This window comes from Chlorocebus sabaeus, chromosome 6, assembly GCF_047675955.1.
Source record: "Chlorocebus sabaeus isolate Y175 chromosome 6, mChlSab1.0.hap1, whole genome shotgun sequence".
NCBI lineage: Eukaryota > Metazoa > Chordata > Mammalia > Primates > Cercopithecidae > Chlorocebus > Chlorocebus sabaeus.
The window spans coordinates 62,017,361-62,036,932 of NC_132909.1; the positions used below are offsets into that span (position 1 = coordinate 62,017,361).

General features: G+C 63.0%; 1 protein-coding gene and 1 long non-coding RNA gene across 8 annotated transcripts; one reads left to right on the forward strand and one right to left on the reverse strand.

The window, feature by feature from the left end:
* Positions 1-2,851: 2,851 nt before the first annotated feature.
* On the forward strand, positions 2,852-18,962 carry RNF126 (ring finger protein 126). 7 transcript variants are annotated; one of them, XR_005239044.2, is made up of 10 exons: positions 2,852-3,027; positions 4,637-4,720; positions 13,507-13,565; positions 14,087-14,150; positions 14,607-14,851; positions 16,690-16,752; positions 16,870-16,939; positions 17,478-17,644; positions 18,040-18,155; positions 18,244-18,347. XR_005239044.2 is itself a non-coding variant. In XM_037994339.2 (10 exons), the coding sequence occupies exons 1-10, from the start codon at positions 2,953-2,955 to the stop codon at positions 18,320-18,322; spliced, it is 945 nt and encodes a 314-aa protein (XP_037850267.2). In that variant the 5' UTR covers positions 2,857-2,952; the 3' UTR covers positions 18,323-18,962. The 7 variants fall into 7 exon arrangements, 6 of the variants coding, with proteins under 6 accessions (XP_072873293.1, XP_037850267.2, XP_037850268.2 ...); XM_037994339.2 differs by having other exon boundaries at positions 2,857-3,027; positions 17,555-17,644; positions 18,244-18,962; XM_037994340.2 differs by having other exon boundaries at positions 2,858-3,027; positions 14,607-14,770; positions 17,555-17,648; positions 18,244-18,962.
* On the reverse strand, positions 8,906-10,458 carry LOC119622420 (uncharacterized). The gene is made up of 3 exons (XR_005239046.2): positions 10,013-10,458; positions 9,741-9,812; positions 8,906-9,015 (listed from the first exon to the last, which is right to left on the reverse strand). It is a non-coding gene; the product is annotated as an uncharacterized lncRNA (long non-coding RNA).
* Positions 18,963-19,572: the final 610 nt, after the last annotated feature.

Genomic DNA, 19,572 nt, shown 5'->3' on the forward strand with positions numbered 1-19,572 from the left:
CAGCCTAATTCTATTTGTGTAGAGACAGGGTCTCACTATGTTGCTCAGGCTGGTCTTGAACTCCTGGTCTCAGGCGGGAGCCACTTCACCCTGCTTAGTTTGATACAAAATCCCTACGTTCCTCCTCGTTCCCACTGTGTTTCCAGCACCTGCCTGGGCCCAGCACACAGTAGACACTCGCCAACTATTCATGCATTTGGGAATCTACTGAACACCTACTGTGCGCCGGGTATTGGCCTCACATACGGGGAGACGCCATTAATAACCCACAGATGGGCCGGGCGCGGTGGCTCACACCTGTAATCCCAGCACTTTGGGAGGCCAAGGTGGGTGGATCACCTGAGGTCAGGAGTTCGAGATCAGCCTGGCCAACATGGCAAAACCCCGTCTCTACTAAAAATACAAAATTAGCCAGGCGTGGTGGCGCGTGCCTGTAATCCCAGCTACTCAGGAAGCTGAGGCAGAAGAATCGCTTGAACCCGGGAGGCGGAGGTTGCAGTGAGCTGAGATTGCACCACGGCACTCCAGCCTGGGCTCCATCTCAAAAAAAAAAAAAAAAAAAAGAAAAAAAAGCAGGGGCAGGAGAGGGGACTGGGGGAAGGACACTACCCGCAGAGGGAATGGCCTTGCAAGGTCCCAAGGTGGGAAACTGCTCAACCCACCCAAGGCGGCCAGTGAGGCTGGGGAGGGGTCAGCGAGGGGCAGGTGACTCAGGGCAGGCAGCAGAGCACAGGGAGGGCTGAGGAGGTGCAAGGGGTCCTCGCGTCTGCCCCGAGCCAACGGAAAACCCTCAGGTTCTGCCGCCTGCTCAGAGAGGTTAAGCCACTTGCCCAGGGACACACAGCCAGTTCGTGGTTTGGTGTCGTTTTGAACCAGGTCTGCTGCTCCTTCTACACTTCTGCAGCGCGAAGGCTGGTGCAGGAGCTGGGTCTGGGAGGCCTGGTGTTGAATCTGCAAGCCTTGCCCCTCGCCTGGGGTTTTCCTGGATTCCCAGGGACGGGGCCCGTGCGCTCTCTGGTGGTCAGAGCAGGAATGACTGGATTCGCGCTGCTGAAAAGACGGACAGGAAGGAGGCTTAAACCCCTGTCCCCAACCTCGGATATTCAAAACCCTAAATGCAGGACGGGCTTGGTGACTCACGCCTGTAATGCCAGCACTTTGGGAGGCCGAGGCGGGCGGATCACCTGAGGTCAGGAGTCTAGGCCAGCCTGGCCAACATGGAGAAATCCCGTCTTTACTAAAAATACAAAAATTAGCCGGGTGTGGTGGTGCCCAGCGTGTAATCCCAGCTACTCGGGAAGCTTAGGCAGGAGAATCACTTGAAGCCGGGAGGCGGAGGTTACAGTGAGCCGAGATCGTGCCATTGCACTCCAGCCTGGGTGACAGAGCCAGGCTCCATCTCTAAAAAGCAAACAAACAACAACAAAACAAAACAAACAAACAAAAAACCCTTCAATGCACAGGCTCCAACTCTTAATTCCTCAACAGTCTGGCTCCAATGCCTCATTTTGCAGGAAGACCAACTCAATCAAATCCTGTTCATCCCTCAAAGCCCTGGTTCCAATGTCCTTTCCCCTCAGAAGCCCTTTCTCTCTCCCGAGGAAGAGCTGGGGTCACCCCTGAGTCCCATACTCTGGTCCAATCTCATGGGGCTGGGGGTCTCTGCGTGCGTTCAGCATAGGGTCTGGTATGCAGTAGGTGCTCAATGAGTGTTGAGTGAATAAAGAAATACATGCATGAGGCCGGGCGCGGTGGCTCACGCCTGTAATCCCAGCACTTTGGGAGGCTGAGGTGGGCGGATCACGAGGTCAGGAGTTCGAGACCAGCCTGGCTAAATATAATGAAACCCCGTTTCTACTAAAAATACAAAAATTAGCCGGTGTGATGGCACGCACCTTTAGTCCCAGCTACTTGGGAGGCTGAGGCGGGAGAATAGCTTGAACCCAGGAGGTAGAGGTTGCAGTGAGCCGAGACTGTGCCATTGCACTGCAGCCTGGGTGACAGAGTGAGACTCTGTCTCAAAAAAAAAAAAAAAAAAAAAAGAAATACATGCATGATTGGGCCAGAACTAACCTCAGAAATGATCCTGGCCTGCGCTGGGTGTTGATACCGTGTCTACTGATTAAATTTGGAAGGGGGGGTTAGGTTTCCTGTCCTCTCCGCACCCGGGAGGCTCCTGGGCCGTCAGCCTGCGGAGCATCTTGGAAACACGGCCACAAGCCACAGACCTCAGCCTCTGTCTGACCCCACGGGTCCCAGCCAGGCCCAGGCAGCGCCCTGAGACCCCCTCTGCCTGTATTCCGCAGCTGAAGGAATGCCTGCTGTGTGTCAGGCGCTGCTGTGGGTCCAAAAATCCCTTCGCTGCGCAGCTGAGCTGACAGTGCCACGGGGCGGGAGGGCAGCAGAGGAGCCCTTGTAAGCTGACATTTGAGCAAAGACCTGGAAGAAAGCCACGTGGGGGTTGGGGGAGCGCTGCACCGGGAGGGGGCGGGGAGAGGGCGCCTGGCGAGCCCCAGGAACAGTGGGGACAGTGGGCTGAAGCACCATGAGGGGAGAAGGCGATGAAGTAGGGAAGCACTGAGGGACACGAGGACCCTGGCAGCTTCGGGAGACGAGGAGGGCCTCGGCGCCACCTCGCGCAGGACCCGCTCCTCGTGTCTTCCGCCGCCTGGACTTGGCCCCCGTCGGAAGCCCCACCCCCGCTGGAACCCCGCCCCCTCTCGGAGCCCCGCCCAACAGCCGGGCCTATTTTGCCTCTCAGCGGCCACCGTCGCCCCGGCCGCGGCCCGCTGAGTGCGCAGCCTACGCCGCTCCCGCGTCCGCGCTCCGCCCCGCGTGCCGTGCGTGCCGTGCGTGAGCGTGCGCGGGCGCGTCGGCCGGCGAGGGAGCAGCAAACGGCCGGCGGCTGGCGCCGCGCGGGGGGCGGGCGGCGCGGAGTAGGCGGCGGCGGCCATGGCCGAGGCGTCGCCGCAGCCCGGACGGTACTTCTGCCACTGCTGCTCCGTGGAGATCGTCCCGCGCCTGCCGGTGAGGCCCGGGCCAGAGCGACGGGCGACAGGGTCTGTGCCACAGGCCTGAGGCAAGGCCGAGGCCGGGGCCGGGGTGGGGGGTCGCTTGCGCGAGCTGGCCAAGATAGGGAAACTGAGTCTCGGGGCAGCGCCGGCCCAGGCTGGATCCGCGGGGAGCCCAGGCGGTGCGGGCGCGAACCCCGTCCTGCACATGCGGGAAACTGAGGCCTGGGCGGGAGGCGGGGCCTGGCCGGAGCGGCGCAGCGGGATCGCGGCTGGGTGACCCCACATCCGCGGCGTTCCCGACCCTTGAGGCCGCGAGGATCCCAGGTGGGACCTCCGAGTCCGGTGAGCCTGATTTTGCAAACGGAGAAACTGAGGCCTGGCGAGCGGAGAGAGGGTATTGCTCGGTGGCGCGGCACGGGGCAGGGGCCAGGCCTGGCGGGGCCTGGAGGAGGGGATGGCGGGGCTCGGACCCCGAGAATAACGCCAGGGGACCCCCGCCGAGCGCGTGGTCTGGGGCGCCGGCGCCTCGCTGCAGGTTCGCCTTGGGGAGCCCTGGCCGCCGCCTTGGAGGCAGGCCCAGGCCCGGGAGGCTGCAGGCACCGTCCCGGGGTCCGAGCGCGGCCCGCCGGCGGGGCTTTGTGACCGGAGCCTGCGTTCTTCCCCTCCCGGGGCTTGGCCGGGCAGCCCACTCCTCCTCGAGGTGTTTACAGCCACCCCTCGCCCGGGAGGACCCTGGGCCTGGGCGTTCCGAGTGCTACTTCCTGCTCGTTCAGGGCAATGTTTCCCACGCGGCCCTGATGTCACCTTGGGGGAGGCGGGGGCTGTGCTGGTCGGACGTGCTATTTCCAGGCCCCTTTTCCAGGGTTTCGGAGTCAGTCGGTGTGGAATGGGCTCAGCAGTCTGTATATTTAATATTATTTTTAGAAATAGGGTCTCCCTGTGTTGCCCAGGCTGGTCTTGAACTCCTGGGCTCAAGCGATCCTCCTGCCTCAGCTTCCCAAAGCGCTGGGATTACTGGTGTGAGCCACCATGGCCGGCGGTGGTCTGCATTTTTAACCAGTGTTCCCCTTCCCCAGGCTGACGTGGAAAGTGGTGATTTAGTCGAGCCACGCCTGCTTCATAGATGGGGAAACTGAGGCCTGTGGTGGCTCAGCAGGAAAGTGGCAGAGCCGGCTCAGTCCCCAGCCGCTTGACGAGCTTGAGGGGAGCAGCTGCAGGAGGTGGAGGGGTCTGGACTCCCCACCCTGTGCCCAGGGGAAGAGACTGCAGGCATTGAGGATTTACTGTGCTCTCTGTGTGCGTTGCCGCCTGGTTGTTGCTGCGATTTGACCCCTAAGGGGAGCCCAAGCCCCCAACAAGCAGTGCAGAGACCCAGGAAGGGGCAGGAGGGAGTCGGGAGAAGCCGCATGTCTGGGGTGACAGAGGAGGAACGAGTGCTAGAGTGGGGCATGGTGGGACCGCGGTGCCAGGCCCAGAAGTGGAGAGAGAGGTGTGGTTTCCTCTCTACTGAAGCCACCGGGCTTCCCCTCCCCAGCAGGAGGAACAAATAAAGTGAAATCTCGGATGTGGGGTGAAGGCTGGGGAGCTGAGACTGAGCCTTGCCTTGCTCCTCTGTCTCCCAGGGGTCTCACTCCTGCGTCTTCCCGCTTCCTGTCCCCACTGGCCGTGACAGGAGGGGCTGGTTGCCTGACAGCCTGCCTGCCTGGGTGAGTTGCAGGGCAGCCCCTCGCAGCCGCGGTGAGCCCTGGGACAGGCCCTGGGAGGCCCCCCGGGAAGCCCGAAGTGGTGGCTGTGGCGGGGGGGGGGGGGGGGGGGGGGGGGGGGGTGGGGGGCCGACGCTGCCCTGACCTGGCTGCACACTTAGCTGCTCCTGGAGCCTGCACAGGACTAGTGGCCTTGGACAGGGAGGACCCTGACCTCCTCTGACTGTCACTGGGCCTGGCGAGGCTCTCCTGTGGTCACAGGATCTCAGTGGTGACAGGTAGTTGTGGTCTTTGCCCTCACAGACTTTACAAGCTGGCCAGGGAGCCAGCATGGAACAGTGATTGACAAATATTTAATCATGGACGTTGGTAAATTCCTTAAGAGCAAATAACTACAGGGAGGGCTGCCGGGGGACTGCCCGTCTCCACCCCACAGGTGATCCAGAGGGCACCTGCTTGTGCCTTTGGAGCAGGACGCAACAAGGTGCCCGTAGACAGCGTGGTAGCGTCAGAACTTCTCTGTGCGTGGCGAGGCCCCGTCTCTAGAGAAGACTGAAGCAATTAGTGGGGTGTGTTGCTGCGCGCCTGGAGTCCCAGCTCCGGGCAGGTGCTGAGGTGGGAGGAGCACTTGAGCCTGGCAGGTGGAGGCTGCGGTGAGCCGTGATGGTGCCACTGCACTCCAGCCTGGGTGACGAGCAAGACGCTGTCTCAAAAACGAGTTTTCTGTGCTGGGAAATGGGCACACCTGGTTCTGGGGCGGGAAGGAGGGAAGGCTGCTCCGAATCTGGTAATGGGGAAAGTCCCTAGCCACAGCCAGCACCCTCGAAACGGCGTCTCTGCCAATGGGGAGCTTGCGCGGCAGCTGAGTCTGAGGCGGCGGTGCTGCTGCGGAGACACCTGGGCTGGCTGTCAGAACGCTCCTGCCTGCCTCTGACGCGGAGGGGACTGGCTGGGCTGTGCGCCTGCCCACGAGGGCTTCCCCCGGGCAGCTGGGCTGTTCCAGGCCTCCGTTGCCTTCCTGGGCTCTGGGATCAGGCTGAGGCCCCACGCGGCTGGGCCGCTCTCCGTTGGGCAGCCTGGGCCTCAGTCTCCTCACCTGCGAAGTGGGTTTGGTGGTATGACTCCCTCCCCATGGCATCCGGTGGGCACGTGTGTGCAGAGTGGCCGGCACCTGGCTGCTCTCCTGGTGACTTGTGAGGGTGCCCTGAGCGGGAGCCACACTCGCGGTCAGAGGCTCAGGCGACGGCACAGGGGCGACAGTTGCCCCCCACGAAAGGCGATGACGAGGCCGGGCACAGTGGCTCACGCCTGTGGTCCTAGTGCTTCGGGAGGCTGAGGTGGACGGATCACCTGAGGTCAGGAGTTGAGATCAGTCTTGGCCAACATGGTGAAACCCCGTCCCTACTAAAAATACAAAAAATTGGCCGGGTGCGGTGGCTCACGCCTGTAATCCCAGCACTTTGGGAGTCCGAGATAGGCAGATCACGAGGTCAGGAGATCGAGACCATCCTGGCTAACACGGTGAAACCCCGTTTCTACTAAAAATACAAAAAATTAGCCGGGCGCAGTGGCGGGCGCCTGTAGTCCCAGCTACTCGGGAGGCTGAGGCGGGGGAGTGGTGTGAACCCGGGAGGCGGAACTTGCAGTGAGCCGAGATTGCGCCACTGCACTCCAGCCTGGGCGACAGCGCGAGACTCGGTCTCAAAAAAATAAAAATACAAATACAAAAAATTGGCTGGGTGTGGTGGCGGGCACCTGTAATCCTAGCTACTCAGAAGGCTGAGACAGGAGAATTGCTTGAACCTGGAAGGCGGAGGATGTAGTGAGCTGAGATCGTGCCACTGCACTCCAGCTTGGGCGACAGAGCAAGACTCCTTCGGGGAGGAAAAAAAAAGAAAAAAAGAGGCAGTGACGAGAGCGTCTGGGTGTCTTAAGGAATGGAAGCGTCAGCCGGAGTGGGGCGTGTGGTGGCAGGAACCAGACAGGCCAGCTGGAGCTCAGGCCGCAGGCGGCTGCTCAGACCCAGACTCGACCCTGCCGAGGAGGTGCTGAGTGCGGTGCTGTGACAGTAGGGTATGGGCAGAACATCCGGTGGGCAGGGACCTGCTGAGGGCACTGAGCCCCCGGGAGCCAGGCGGGCGCAGGGAGGTGGCCCTGGGTGCCGTCCCTTTCCCTGAGCTCCCGGTCTCTGGGTGGTTCCTAGGGTAGTCTCAGCTCTGCCTGCTGAGCCCCCCACCCCTGAGGACCTCTGCAGTGTCCCCGAGTGGTGAGAGGACAGTGGGGGTGCCGGACCCTGCTGCCCACCGTCGTGGGGAAGAGGCGGCGTGGGCGGGTGGGGAAGAGGCGGCGTGGGCGGGGAGCCGCCGGGAAAGTGAGGGCTGCCGCGGCCAGTGTCACCGATGGTGTCGGCCAGGAAGTCTCCCCAGCTGCCCCCCAGCCCACCCTGTCTTCTCGTCCCTGTAGCGGCCTGGCCCTCCCAGGCCTCCCGAGCAGCCCGGATGCGAGTCTTCCCGGGCTGTGCGGCATCTGTCTCTGGCCTCCCGAGCAGCCCGGACCCGAGTCTTCCCGGGCTGTGCGGCGTCTGTCTCTGGCCGCTGCTTACTCTGTGTGTCTGCGGTTGTGCCAGATGCTGTGACAGTAACAGCCCGCCCTGCCTCGCGAGCGGCCGGCCGGCACCCTGGAGCGACTCCGCACAGCTGGGTTCTCTGGAACTGGCTCCCTGCAGCACCCTGTGAGCATGGAGCCTGGTGTTGTGATCGGGCACCAGCAATACCCAGGGAACCTGTGGATGTCGGCTGACCTCTCTGTCTGGCCGGCTGGTGCAGGGGTCTGCCTCAGGCAGCTGCCGGTGCTGAATTTCCTCCCACTCAGAACTCTGCCACCATGAGGACCTTCCTGAGCCTCAGGAGAGCTGCAGCACCCCTGGCGCTGGCACAGACGGGCACGTGTGGGGTTCCGGTCTCTAGTGGTGGTGCCTGAAGCCACCTGGGAAGGAGAAGGCAGAGTTCGGGGTCTGGGCCGAGGCACCCGCTGGGGCGTGAGGCGGGGCCCCAGCGGGTCTAGGCAGCGGCTTCGCTCACACCTTGTCTGCCCAGCTTGTCCCGGGAGTGCGTGGTGCGTGGGGCCCAGGGACAGACAGTGTGAATGTGGGATGTGGTGGCAGCTGCTGAGGGCGGGAAGAAAGGGGTGCAGGCGCCACACGTGCCCGTGCCTCTGGGGCTGTGGGGCCCACACACTGTGGGTGAGCCGGGAAGCTTTGGGCATCCTTTAGGAAAACAGTGCGGGCTCCCACCGAAGCTGAGGGCCGTGCCGTCTTCCTCCCTGGGTCTCCTGATACGCACAGCTCCCTGAGGGCCCTGCCCCACACAGGGGCTCCCACCGGGGCCGAGGGCGGCACCGTCTTCCTCCCTGGGTCTCCTGATGCGCACAGCTCCTTGAGGGCCCTGCCGCCCACGGGGGCCGAGTCACTGTCTCCAGGCAGTCAGTCCTCTGGGGCCTGCAGGTCCCCAGCCCACTCCCCTCCACGCGCCTGGCCCTGGGCCCTCAGGACATGGGCCCCATGCAGGCCCTGTGGATGAAGGGCCCCCGCTGCCCTGCCAGGTCCCACCCGGGGATGAGGCCATCGCACCCCTCGGGGTGCACGCGTGGGGCCCGGCACCGGCAGGCTCCTCCTGCCCTTGCTGCCTGGCCAGCTGTTGCTATGGTGATGACGGGAGGGGGGAGTGATCTTACCTCCTGCACCTGTCCTCCGAGGGAGAGGTGAGCGGATTCACCATCCTCTGCTAGGACCGGAGGCTCCAATGGGGCCTCTGTGGGGGCCCCCAGTGCGTGCCGCTCCCGGAGAAGGTGGGGCAGCTCCTCCACCAGTCCCCCTTGCCCAGGCATTTCTACCTGTGGCTGCTCCAATTTAATATGAGATCAAGCGACCTCTCGGCTGTGCTCTTGGAGGAGGAGGGTGGCTGGCGACCCCCAGGTCCAGCCCCTCCCACCACCTGAGAGTAGAGGCTCGGCCTCTATCCTGGATATCTGGGATCCACCTGTGACTTGCCTTCGTGACCAGAGCCTCGGTTCCGGCCTTCGGGGGCCCTGGAGGGGCTGGCCAGGGGCCTGAGGGACAGCCCAGAGCCCTGACAACACCCAGGAGCTGGGTCACAGCCCTTGGCGGCCGGATTTCAGATACGAGTGAGTCCTCCATGACAGGGCGGAGGCTTGGAGCGGAGAGGTGACCTTTGAACCACCTGGGGTGGGCGTTCCAGCAGCAGGGCCGACATGCACAGGCCCCGACTCCTGAGTGGGTGCTGCAGGGAGAGGGTTCCGGACGGTGCTGTGGCACCAGGTCCCACGACTGCTACGGGCAGGACAGCGGGGGCCAGGAGGAGGCCAGGGCTGGGGCAGACAGGTGTGTGTGTGGCCGGGTTGGGCTGTCGTGAGCCCGCAGTGTGGGTGGCGGGAACTTTCTGCGCGTTGTGCCCTGGACTGAGGTGGGAACCCGGGAGCCGGATAGAGAGCCAGGTGATGCAGAGGGGCTGAGCTCAGCACATTGGGACCAGAGCGGCTGAGCGCTGTGCCAGCCCCTGAGCAGCTGGGATCACCGGCGCCACCACCGTGCCCGGCTAATTTCTGTATTTTCAGTAGAGACGGGGTTTCACCATGTTGGCCCGGCTGGTCTCAAACTCCTAACCTCAAGTGATCTGCCCACTTTGGCCTCCCAAAGTGCTAGGATTACAGGTGTGAGCCACCACACCCAGCCCCCCCTTTTTTTTTGAGACGCTGCCTCACTTTGTTGCTACAATCTTGGCTGACTGCAGCCTCCACTTCCCAGGTTCAAAAGATCCTGCCACCTCAGCCTCCCGAGCAGCTGGGACCACAGTTGCCTGGCCCATTTATTTTAATAGCTTTATCTCAGTGTTTTCACACACCATACGACCCACCCGGTGAAACGTTTGTGGTACGTTTATAAAGTTGTGCAACCACCCCACAGTCTAATTCCAGAGCATTCTCACGGCCTCAAAAAGAAACCCACCTCGTCCCCGTCAGCCGTCACTCCCCGTCCCCTCCTCCAGGCGCCAGTACTGTCTCTGCGACTCGGCCTGTCCTGGACATTTCATAGACATGGGATCACACGCTGTGTGGCCTTCTGTGTCTGGCATCTCTCACTGGACATCATGTCCTCAAGATGCATCCCCACCCCCGTGGCCTGGTCTGGGCTTTGCTCCTTTCCGTGGTTGAGTCATGCTCTGAGGTTCTGGTGGGCACTGGAGCTGCTCCCACCTGCCGGCGACGATGGACACTCACCTGCTCGTTCTGGCCCCGTGAACGTGTGTGGGCAGGTGTCTTCGTTTCTCTCGGGTGTGTGTGCCTGGAGTGAGGGGACTGTTCGCAGGTCGTGGGGTCGTTCCATCTGGGGGGCTTCTGGGCTCCCAGCAGGCCTGGATGGGGTCTCGCATCTCGTCCTTGCTGGCCCCGGGAAGTGGCGTCTTGCTGGGGCTGGCCAGCTGCATTTCCCGGTGTGCGGTTTGGGGGCGTGTCCTGTGCAGGTCCTTTGCCCGTTTTCAGCTGGGTTATCTGTTTCTGTTTCTCTTTCTTTTTTTTTAGAGACAGGGTCTGGCTCTGTCACTCAGGCTAGTGCCGTGGTGGGACCACAGCTCACTGCAGTCTCGACCTCCTGGACTCAAGCCATTCTGCCTGCCTCCCGCTCCTGCCTGCCTCCCCCTCCTGCCTGCCTCCCGCTCCTGCCTGCCTCCCCCTCCTGCCTGCCTCCCCCTCCTGCCTGCCTGCCTCCCGCTCCTGCCTCCCCCTCCTGCCTGCCTCCCCCTCCTGCCTGCCTCCCGCTCCTGCCTCCCGCTCCTGCCTCCCCCCTCCTGCCTGCCTCCCCCTCCTGCCTGCCTCCCCCTCCTGCCTGCCTCCCGCTCCTGCCTGCCTCCCCCTCCTGCCTGTCTCCCGCTCCTGCCTCCCCCTCCTGCCTCCTGCTCCTGCCTGCCTCCCCCTCCTGCCTCCCGCTCCTGCCTGCCTCCTGTTCCTGCCTGCCTCCCCCTCCTGCCTGCCTCCCCCTCCTGCCTGCCTCCCCCTCCTGCCTGCCTCCCCCTCCTGCCTGCTTCCCGCTCCTGCCTGCCTCCCGCTCCTGCCTGCCTCCCGCTCCTGCCTCCCGCTCCTGCCTGCCTCCCGCTCCTGCCTGCCTCCCCCTCCTGCCTCCTGCTCCTGCCTGCCTCCCGCTCCTGCCTGCCTCCCGCTCCTGCCTCCCGCTCCTGCCTGCCTCCCGCTCCTGCCTGCCTCCCGCTCCTGCCTGCCTCCCCCTCCTGCCTCCTGCTCCTGCCTGCCTCCCGCTCCTGGCTCCCCCTCCTGCCTGCCTCCCGCTCCTGCCTGCCTCCCGCTCCTGCCTGCCTCCCCCTCCTGCCTCCCGTTCCTGCCTGCCTCCCCCTCCTGCCTCCCGCTCCTGCCTGCCTCCCGCTCCTGCCTGCCTCCCCTCCCTAGTAGCTGCAGCTACAGACCTGCCCCAGCACATGCAGCTAATTTGGTTTTGTAGAGATGGGGTTTGGCCACGTTGGCCAGGCTGGTCTCAAGCTCCTGGCCTCAAGTGATCCGCCCGCCTCGGCCTCCCAAAGTGCTGGAATCACAGGCATGAGCTGCACCTGGCCTGGGCTGTCTTTTCTTTTTCTTTTTCTTTTTTCTTTTTTTTTTTTTTTTTTTTTTTTTTTTTTTGAGTTGTAAGCACTTTTTTTTTTTTTTCTGAGATGAAGTCTCGTTCTGTCGCCCAGGCTGGAGTGCAATGGTGCGATCTTGGCTCACTGCAGCCTCTGCCTCCCGGGTTGAAGCAATTCTCCTGTCTCAGCCTCCTGAGTAGCTGGGATTACAGGTGCCCGCCACCACACCTGGCTAATTTTTGTATTTTTAGTAGAGACGGGGTTTCTCCAAGTTGTCCACGCTGGTCTTGAACTCCTGGCTTTAGGTGATCCACCCGAATCACCCAGAAGTCCCCCAGATGGGCTCCCCCTCAACCTACGACCCGGCCCCCTCACTCCAGGTGATCCACTTGGCCTCCCAAAGTGCCAGGATTACAGGTGGGAGACACTACCCCCGCCAGCACTTTTTTTTTTTTTTTTTTTTTTTTGAGACGGAGTCTGGCTCTGTTGCCCAGGCTGGAGTGCAGTGGCCGCGATCTCGGCTCACTGCAAGCTCTGCCTCCCAGGTTCACGCCATTCTCCTGCCTCAGCCTCCCCAGTAGCTGGGACTACAGGCGCCCGCCACCACGCCCGGCCTATTTTTGTATTTTTAGTAGAGACAGGGTTTCACCATGTTGGCCACGCTGGTCTCCAACTCCTGATCTCAGGTGATCCACCCGCCTCGGCCTCCCGTAGTGCCGGGATTACAGGCCTGAGCCACCGCGCCCTGGTGATGGCAGAGTGTGCCGAGCATTCGTGGGGCCTGGGCTGAAAAGCGTGTGTTGCTTGCCAGCCTCATCAGGAGCCGGCAGCACTTTTTTTATATTTGTAGATGGTGCGTCTTCACTCTGCCCTCATGGTGGGTTCGCGTGCATCTGGCATCGTTCGCTCGCCCTGGCCTTAGTCCCTCCCCACCCAGCATGTGCTTCAGTGGTAGGAGCAGCTGAGGCGGGCACCGCGTGGTGTGGGCAGGGGCCCAGCTGTCGGCCCTCCCCTCGAGCACTGCCCGCCAGACCCCCGTTTCTCCCCAAAGCCAGTGGGTGAGGCTGGGATCTTGCTTGCTGGAGAGGGGACCAGAGCTGACCAGGTCCCCGCCCCCACCCCGCTGGGACTGAACAGCCCCTGTGGAACCTGCATCCCCAGAGCCTGGGGTCTGCCTTGGCTCCCCTCACAGCAGTACCCCCATGCACCGTGGGAGCCTCGTCTCCCTGTTTTTGTCGGTGTTACCTGGCGGTGATCTCGGGACCCCCGTGTGAGCCCTTTCTGTGATGACGCGTGCCGTGTGAGGCCATTTTCATGTCGCTGCGGTGGAGTACTTGAGACCGCGGGGTTGTTTAGAGAGAGGTTGATTTGGCTTCCGGTTTCCAGTTCTGCAGGCTGTGCGAGAAGCTTGCATCGGCATCTGCCCAGCTGCTTGTGAGGCCAGGAGGCACTACACGCTTTTCAGCCCAGGCCCCACGAATGCGTGGCCCGCTCCACCATCACCAGGGGCCCAGCCATCCATGAGGGGTCTGCCCCGTGAGCCAGTGCCTCCAGCAGGCCATTCCAGCCCTGGGGATCCCTTTGCAGTGTGAGGTCCACAGGGGATGGCATCCACCCTCGGCATGGCTGTGGCTTGAGGCCGGTGCTGGGGAACTGTGAGCGTGGGTTTGGGGCTCACACGTGGCTGTTCCCTGGCAGGGTCCTCATTTCTCCTCTGGGACATCACCGTGTTGGCCTCGCGTTGTCCTTGGCTCTAGGGGGACCTGGGAATGAGGTCTTGCAGGGGTGTGGGCAGTGTGGACGTGGCCTCCCCCCAGCCAGGGGAACGAGCTGTGTGCAGGGCTGCCAGAGCATTCTGGAAAAGGGATATTGGGGCACCCCTCCGAGTGGTGCCACCTGTGTCAGTAGGTGCCCAGGCGCTGGTGATGCCCGTCATGGTGGGGCATCAGATCGCCGGGAACCACCAAAGGGTCAGCAGGTGGCCGGCAGAGGCCAGGTCCCCTCGGCTGCCCTCCAGGACCACGGCTTGGGAGCCACCCTGGCCAGCCAGAGACCACTGGGTCCGGAGCCCCTCTGTCCTCACCCCTGAGGGGTTTTTGCAGGTCATGCCAGGCGTTGCCGTGACCCGGCCTCCTGTTTTTCCTACAGGATTATATCTGTCCAAGATGCGAGTCTGGTTTCATCGAGGAGCTTCCGGAAGAGACCAGGTAATGCAGCCCCCCGTTCAAGAGGCTGGGAGAGCCGGCTGGGCCTCAGCTGCCATAGGGGTGGGGGCTGTGCTGGCGTCCAGCCCCCCGAGTGTGTGGCTGGCAGGCCCTGGCGTCCGTGGCTCTGGGAGCCCTTTCCTCTGTGCAGGCAGCAGCGTGCCATTCTCTTCTGTGAGGGCTGGGCCGGGGGGGATGCTGGCGACCTGTGCAGCCGCTCACCTCCCTCAGCCTTGGCGACTGATCTGGCGACCCAGGCCCTCCGGAGAAGGGGCCATGGGGGCCCCACCCACATCCTCGCGCTGAGGAGGTTGTTGGTGTCTGCACTTGTTTCCAGAGAAGTCTGTGGTTTACTGGCGAGGGAAGAAGTGGCGGGTTATGGTGCCAAACGCTGGGGCGGTGGCAGGTGGGAAGCAGTGCTGAGGACAGTGCCGCGCTCCCAACACAGGCTTTTGAGGGGAGGGAGCGCCTGGCGCGTGGGGACACGGGGCAGCCAGCGCTGCTGACACTCACTGTCTCTTCAGGAGCACAGAAAATGGTTCTGCCGCCTCCACAGCCCCCACGGACCAGAGCCGGCCACCGGTGGAGGTGAGTCGCCCGCCCCTCGTGCTTCCTGATCCTGTCGGCCTTGCTCGGGGCCCCGAGCACCAGCCTGTCCCCACCTTGCCTCCCTGGGCTCTCCCTGCCCGCACGGCAGAGGACATTCGTCCCTCCAGGGGCCCGGGCCGGGTCTTGGGGTGGCCCACGCTGCTCAGTTGGGGCTGATGAAAGTGAGACTTCGTCAAGGCGGCTCACACCAGCCAGGCAGGCTCTGCCCAATTCCCGCCTCCCTCCCGCCCAGCACCCAGCACCCAGCACCCAGCAGGGCCTGTCTTGCTTTCTCTTTTGTCTTTGTGCCCTCGTGCCCCCAACAGACTGCACGGGCCTGAGCCCCGAGGTCGCGCCCCCTCCTCTCCCCTGCACCGGCCTGAGCCCCGAGGTCGCGCCCCCTCCTCTCCCCTGCACCGGCCTGAGCTCCGAGGTCACGCCCCCTCCTCTCCTCAGCACGTGGATCAGCACCTGTTCACGCTGCCGCAGGGCTACGGACAGTTTGCTTTCGGCATCTTCGATGACAGCTTCGAGATCCCCACGTTCCCTCCTGGGGCGCAGGCTGACGAAGGCAGGGACCCTGAGAGCCGGCGGGAGAGAGACCATCCGTCCCGGCACCGGTATGGCGCCCGGCAGCCCCGCGCCCGCCTCACCACGCGGCGGGCCACCGGCCGGCACGAAGGCGTCCCCACGCTGGAAGGGTGAGGGGGCCCCGGGGGTGGCCGCGAGGGCCCCACGCCGTGAGGTCGGAAGTTCTGGTGCTTAGAATTCAGCAGCACGTGTTCCACGGAAGTGTGGCGTCATCCGAAGGCTCTCTGGAGAGGCCGCCTGGCCAGGCGCTCCAGCCCCGTGACCCCCACACTCTCTGAGAGCCTTGGTCTGTGACCCACTGGGAGCGGGGGCCCCACACAGCCCTTCGGAGACAGAAGTGTGCTGGTTCAGGGCGTGTGCATTGACCTCAGAGTGGGGCGCAGCGCGCCTGCCAGGCCCACGTACTCTGGGGACTGCTGTTCACATGCGTATCATCAAACACCGTCCTGCCCTTGAGCCTGGACCAGAGCCTGGGCGAGCCTTCACTGGGCCCCGCTGCTGGTAGAGCAGAGCCCGGGCCTCCCCCCTCCTGGCGGTGGATCCTTCTATGGTTGTGTGTCTCACCTGCTAGAAATGTCATCGTTAAAAGTGGCTGATTTTGCCGCACGGTGGCTCAGTGCTGTAGTCCCAGTGTGCTGGGAGGCCGAGGAGGAAGGATCCTTGAGGACAGGAGTTTAAGATCAGCCTGAGCAACATAGGGAGGTCCCGTCTCTAATTTTAAAAAACTAGGCCGGGCGCGGTGGCTCACGCCTGTAATCCCAGCACTTTGGGAGGCCGAGGTGGGCGGATCACGAGGTCACAAGATCAAGACCATCCTGGCTAACATGGTGAAACCCCGTCTCTACTGAAAATACAAAACACGGCTGGGCGCGGTGGCTCAAGCCTGTAATCCCAGCACTTTGGGAGGCCGAGACGGGCGGATCACGAGGTCAGGAGATCGAGACCATCCTGGCGAACACGGTGAAACCCCGTCTCTACTAAAAAATACAAAAAAAAAAAACTAGCCGGGCGAGGTGGCGGGCGCCTGTAGTCCCAGCTACTCAGGAGGCTGAGGCAGGAGAATGGCGTAAACCCGGGAGGCGGAGCTTGCAGTGAGCCGAGATCCAGCCACTGGACTCCAGCCTGGGTGACAGAGCGAGACTCCGTCTCAAAAAAAAAAAAAAAAGAGAGAGAAAATACAAAAAACTAGCCGGGCGAGGTGGCGGGCGCCTGTAGTCCCAGCTACTCCAGAGGCTGAGGCAGGGGAATGGCGGGAACCCGGGAGGCGGAGCTTGCAGTGAGCTGGGATCCGGCCACTGCACTCCAGCCTGGGCAACAGAGCGAGACTCCGTCTTAAAAAGAAAAAAAAACCTAGTCGAGGCCGGGCGTGGTGGCTCACACCTGTAAGCCCAGCGCTTTGGGAGGCTGAGCAGGCAGATCACTGAGGTCAGGAGTTTGAGACCAGTCTGATCAATATGATGAAACTCCATCTCTACTAAGAATACAAAAATTAGCCAGGCGCAGTGGCGCATGCCTGTAATCCCAGCTACTTAGGAGGCTGAGGCAGGAGAATCACTTGAACGTGGGAGGCAGAGGTTGTAATGAGCCGAAATTGCGCCACTGCACTCCAGCCTGGGCAACAAGAGCAAAACTCCATCTAAAAAAAAAAAAAAAAAAAAAAAATAGCTGAGAGTGGTGGAGCTCTCCTGTGGTCCCAGCTGCTTGGGAGGCTGAGGCGGGAGGATCACCTAAGCCCAGCAGGTCGGGACTGCAGTGAGCCAAGATCCAGCCTCTGTTCTCTTGCCTGGGCATCAGAATGAGACCGTGGTTCATAGTAAAGTAAACAAATAGAAGCTAATTTAGAAGTTGATGCTGGTCCTGCCCTTGGTGCTCACCACGGACCTGGCAGGACTGGCGCCTCCCTATGCGTGGGGCGGCCTCACCCCACGACTGGCCCCCTCTGTTCCAGGATCATCCAGCAGCTTGTCAATGGCATCATCACGCCCGCCACCATCCCCAGTCTGGGTCCCTGGTGAGTAGGTGGGGGTGTCTGTCCCCATCCCCAGCCTGGGTCCCTGGTGAGTGGGGTGGGCAGATGCACCTGCCCCAGCTGCCCATCAGCCACTCGAACCCCACCTTCCACCTCCAGGGGAGTCCTGCACTCAAACCCTATGGACTACGCCTGGGGGGCCAATGGCCTGGACGCCATCATCACACAGGTACAGCGTGGCCACGGCCCCGAGTGCCTGCTGGGGGTGGGCTGGGCTGCCCGTCCCTGGGAGCTGCCCCACTGCCCAGACCCAGGAAGCCCACAAAGGTCAAGGGGGATGCGGGCACAGCCTCCGCGCTCTGGCGGGCACAGGGGGCAGCTCCGGCCTTCCTCCTGCCATTTCTGAGTCTTGGCACCCTTGGGGGTTCTCCTGTGTTCACGCGGAACGTTGTAGCGGAACCGCGCAGAGGGTTCACACGCAGCCACAGTCCCGTGCTCGGGAGGCCACGCGGTCCCTCTCCCGAGAGGTCGCGCCCCGACCTGCTTCCAGGCACCGCCCATCTCAGCCTTGCTGGGAGCCCTCGGGGTATTTTGTCACTGGCAGGACCTGACCCTCACAGCAGCCCACGAGCCGGAGTGCGGCCCACCCCATTGCCATCGGGGACCCAGGAGCGGGGGGGCCACGTGGGTTCCGCAGTGACCTCCGACCTGGGGCGGGCTCCAAGGGGCCAGGGCCCAGGACAAATGCGGCCTCGGTGCTTTTGCAGGTCCTGCAGCCTCGCGTTTCAGAGCCCCGGGCCGGGCCCCCGAGGAGCTCCCGGCACTCTCGCCTCTTGTCTTTCAGCTCCTCAATCAGTTTGAAAACACGGGCCCCCCACCGGCAGATAAAGAGAAAATCCAGGCCCTCCCCACCGTCCCCGTCACCGAGGAGCACGTAGGTATGAGAGCTCAGCCTCCCAAGTAGCCGGGATTACAGGCACTCGCCACCTCGCCCGGCTAATATTTGTATTTTCAGTAGAGACGGGGCTTCACCATATTGGCCAGGCAGGTCTCGAACTCCTGACCTCAGGTCATCCTCCCACCTCAACTCCCCAAAGTGCCGGGATGACAGGCGTGAGCCACCGCGCCCAGCCTCCGGCATTTTCCTGAAGGTCGGCCGGGAGGAGAGGGTTCTGTCCAGGTTCCCTCTGGCGGCCCGCGGGGGCACACACATGGCTTTTCTCTCTTTGCTGGGCTCAGGGGTGGCCTCTGAGGCAGTGGAGAAGCCTGCCCTTGAAGGCTCGGCAGGCCCCCTGTGCCCGCTGTGACCACAGCTGCACACTCCCGCAGGCTCCGGGCTCGAGTGCCCTGTGTGCAAGGACGACTACGCGCTGGGTGAGCGTGTGCGGCAGCTGCCCTGCAACCACCTGTTCCACGACGGCTGCATCGTGCCCTGGCTGGAACAGGTGAGTGCCCTGCCCACCTGCCCCCCGACCGCGGCCCTCCCGCCTCTAACCTGCCCCTTCTCCCGTCCCCGCCTCTGTCCCCACAAAGCACGACAGCTGCCCCGTCTGCCGAAAAAGCCTCACGGGACAGAACACGGCCACGAACCCCCCGGGCCTCACTGGGGTGAGCTTCTCCTCCTCGTCGTCGTCCTCCTCCTCCAGCTCGCCCAGCAACGAGAACGCCACAGGCAACTCGTGAGCCCGCGTCGGCCGCCGGGAAAGCACGGGTCCTTTCCCACCCACCCGCCCGCAGCCGGCGCCACACGGCACCCATGGACTGGTGCCCCGGCGGGCCACGCTTGGCTGGTCAGCGCTGCAGGTCCCGCCTGTTCCAGGGCAGGATCCGGGCCCGGCCCACTGGCCCCCTGGCTCGGGAAGGCGTGGACCACATGGTCCCCGCTGGGGCGTCCCCAGCCTCCCCGTCCTCTCTCTAACCTCACCCTCTAAACGTCAGCGGTGGAAAGATTTTTATAATTTTAAATTATTACTGCTTTGAAATAAATGGACGTTTTAGCTCACACGGCGGCCATGCATGATTTGTGGCAAAAGACGGGGCGCAGCTGCCCCACAGTGCTGCAGGTGCCGCCAGGACAGGCTGCGTGGGCCCCCGGCCTCCCCTCGGCCGCTTCCACGACCCGGAGTTCGGGGGCTCGGGACCATGAGGATGACCAGCAAAATTCAAGAACAAAATTGCTCCAACAGACTTTTTTAAAGGAAAAAATATGTGTATCTTGAAAGCTATTTAAAATACACTACTTACAAAGAGAAGCTGGTGCCGTGGCTTTCCTTCTGCGCCCGTGTGTCGGGAAAGGGCCAAGCTGGGAGGCTGGCTGGGCTCCGCACAGCCCGGTGCTGTCTCCAGGGGCCTGTGCCTCCTGCAGGGCCTGGCACCCAGGACCTACTAGCAAGCCCGCTCTCCCGAGGTTAAGCCCAGGAGGGCTGCTGGCGAGGTAGGGTGGCGGTGACACCAGGTCGTGAAATTTAAAACCAGAAACACCAGTGTTAAAGCACCAGGGCCCAGCACCTCCATCTCACCCTCGGTCGCACCTCAGTCTTCCACCGCAGCCACGTGGCTTCCTGGCCCCTCTGAGGAGCCAGACCCCACTGCTCAAGGTGGCTGGATGCCTGGCCTGGGGTGCAGCCAGCTGGGGCAAGGCCTGGGGGCCTGGGGGCTGGGGGCCAGGACGGTGGGTTCGTCTCAGTGGCTGAGGATCCACAATCCTGAGACCGAAGACTCAGACGGTGGAGACGGATAACGGAGAGGAGTCCAGCAGGACCACCCGTGTCCTTCCACTGCGGACGGCTCCTGCGAGCGGGAGGTGCGTGCCCGACGCCCCCACCTGTTCTCCAAAGACTCCCGCCCTCCCCTCCGCTCCAC

Excerpts from the sequence above, each read along its gene's own strand:
- RNF126 (XM_037994338.2), top strand. The coding sequence starts at position 2,953 with ATGGCCGAGGCGTCGCCGCAGCCCGGACGGTACTTCTGCCACTGCTGC. Across the intron at positions 13,566-14,086 it reads GAGCTTCCGGAAGAGACCAG|GAGCACAGAAAATGGTTCTG; the intron begins GTAATGCAGCCC and ends CTGTCTCTTCAG. Across the intron at positions 14,852-16,689 it reads GGCGTCCCCACGCTGGAAGG|GATCATCCAGCAGCTTGTCA; the intron begins GTGAGGGGGCCC and ends CCTCTGTTCCAG.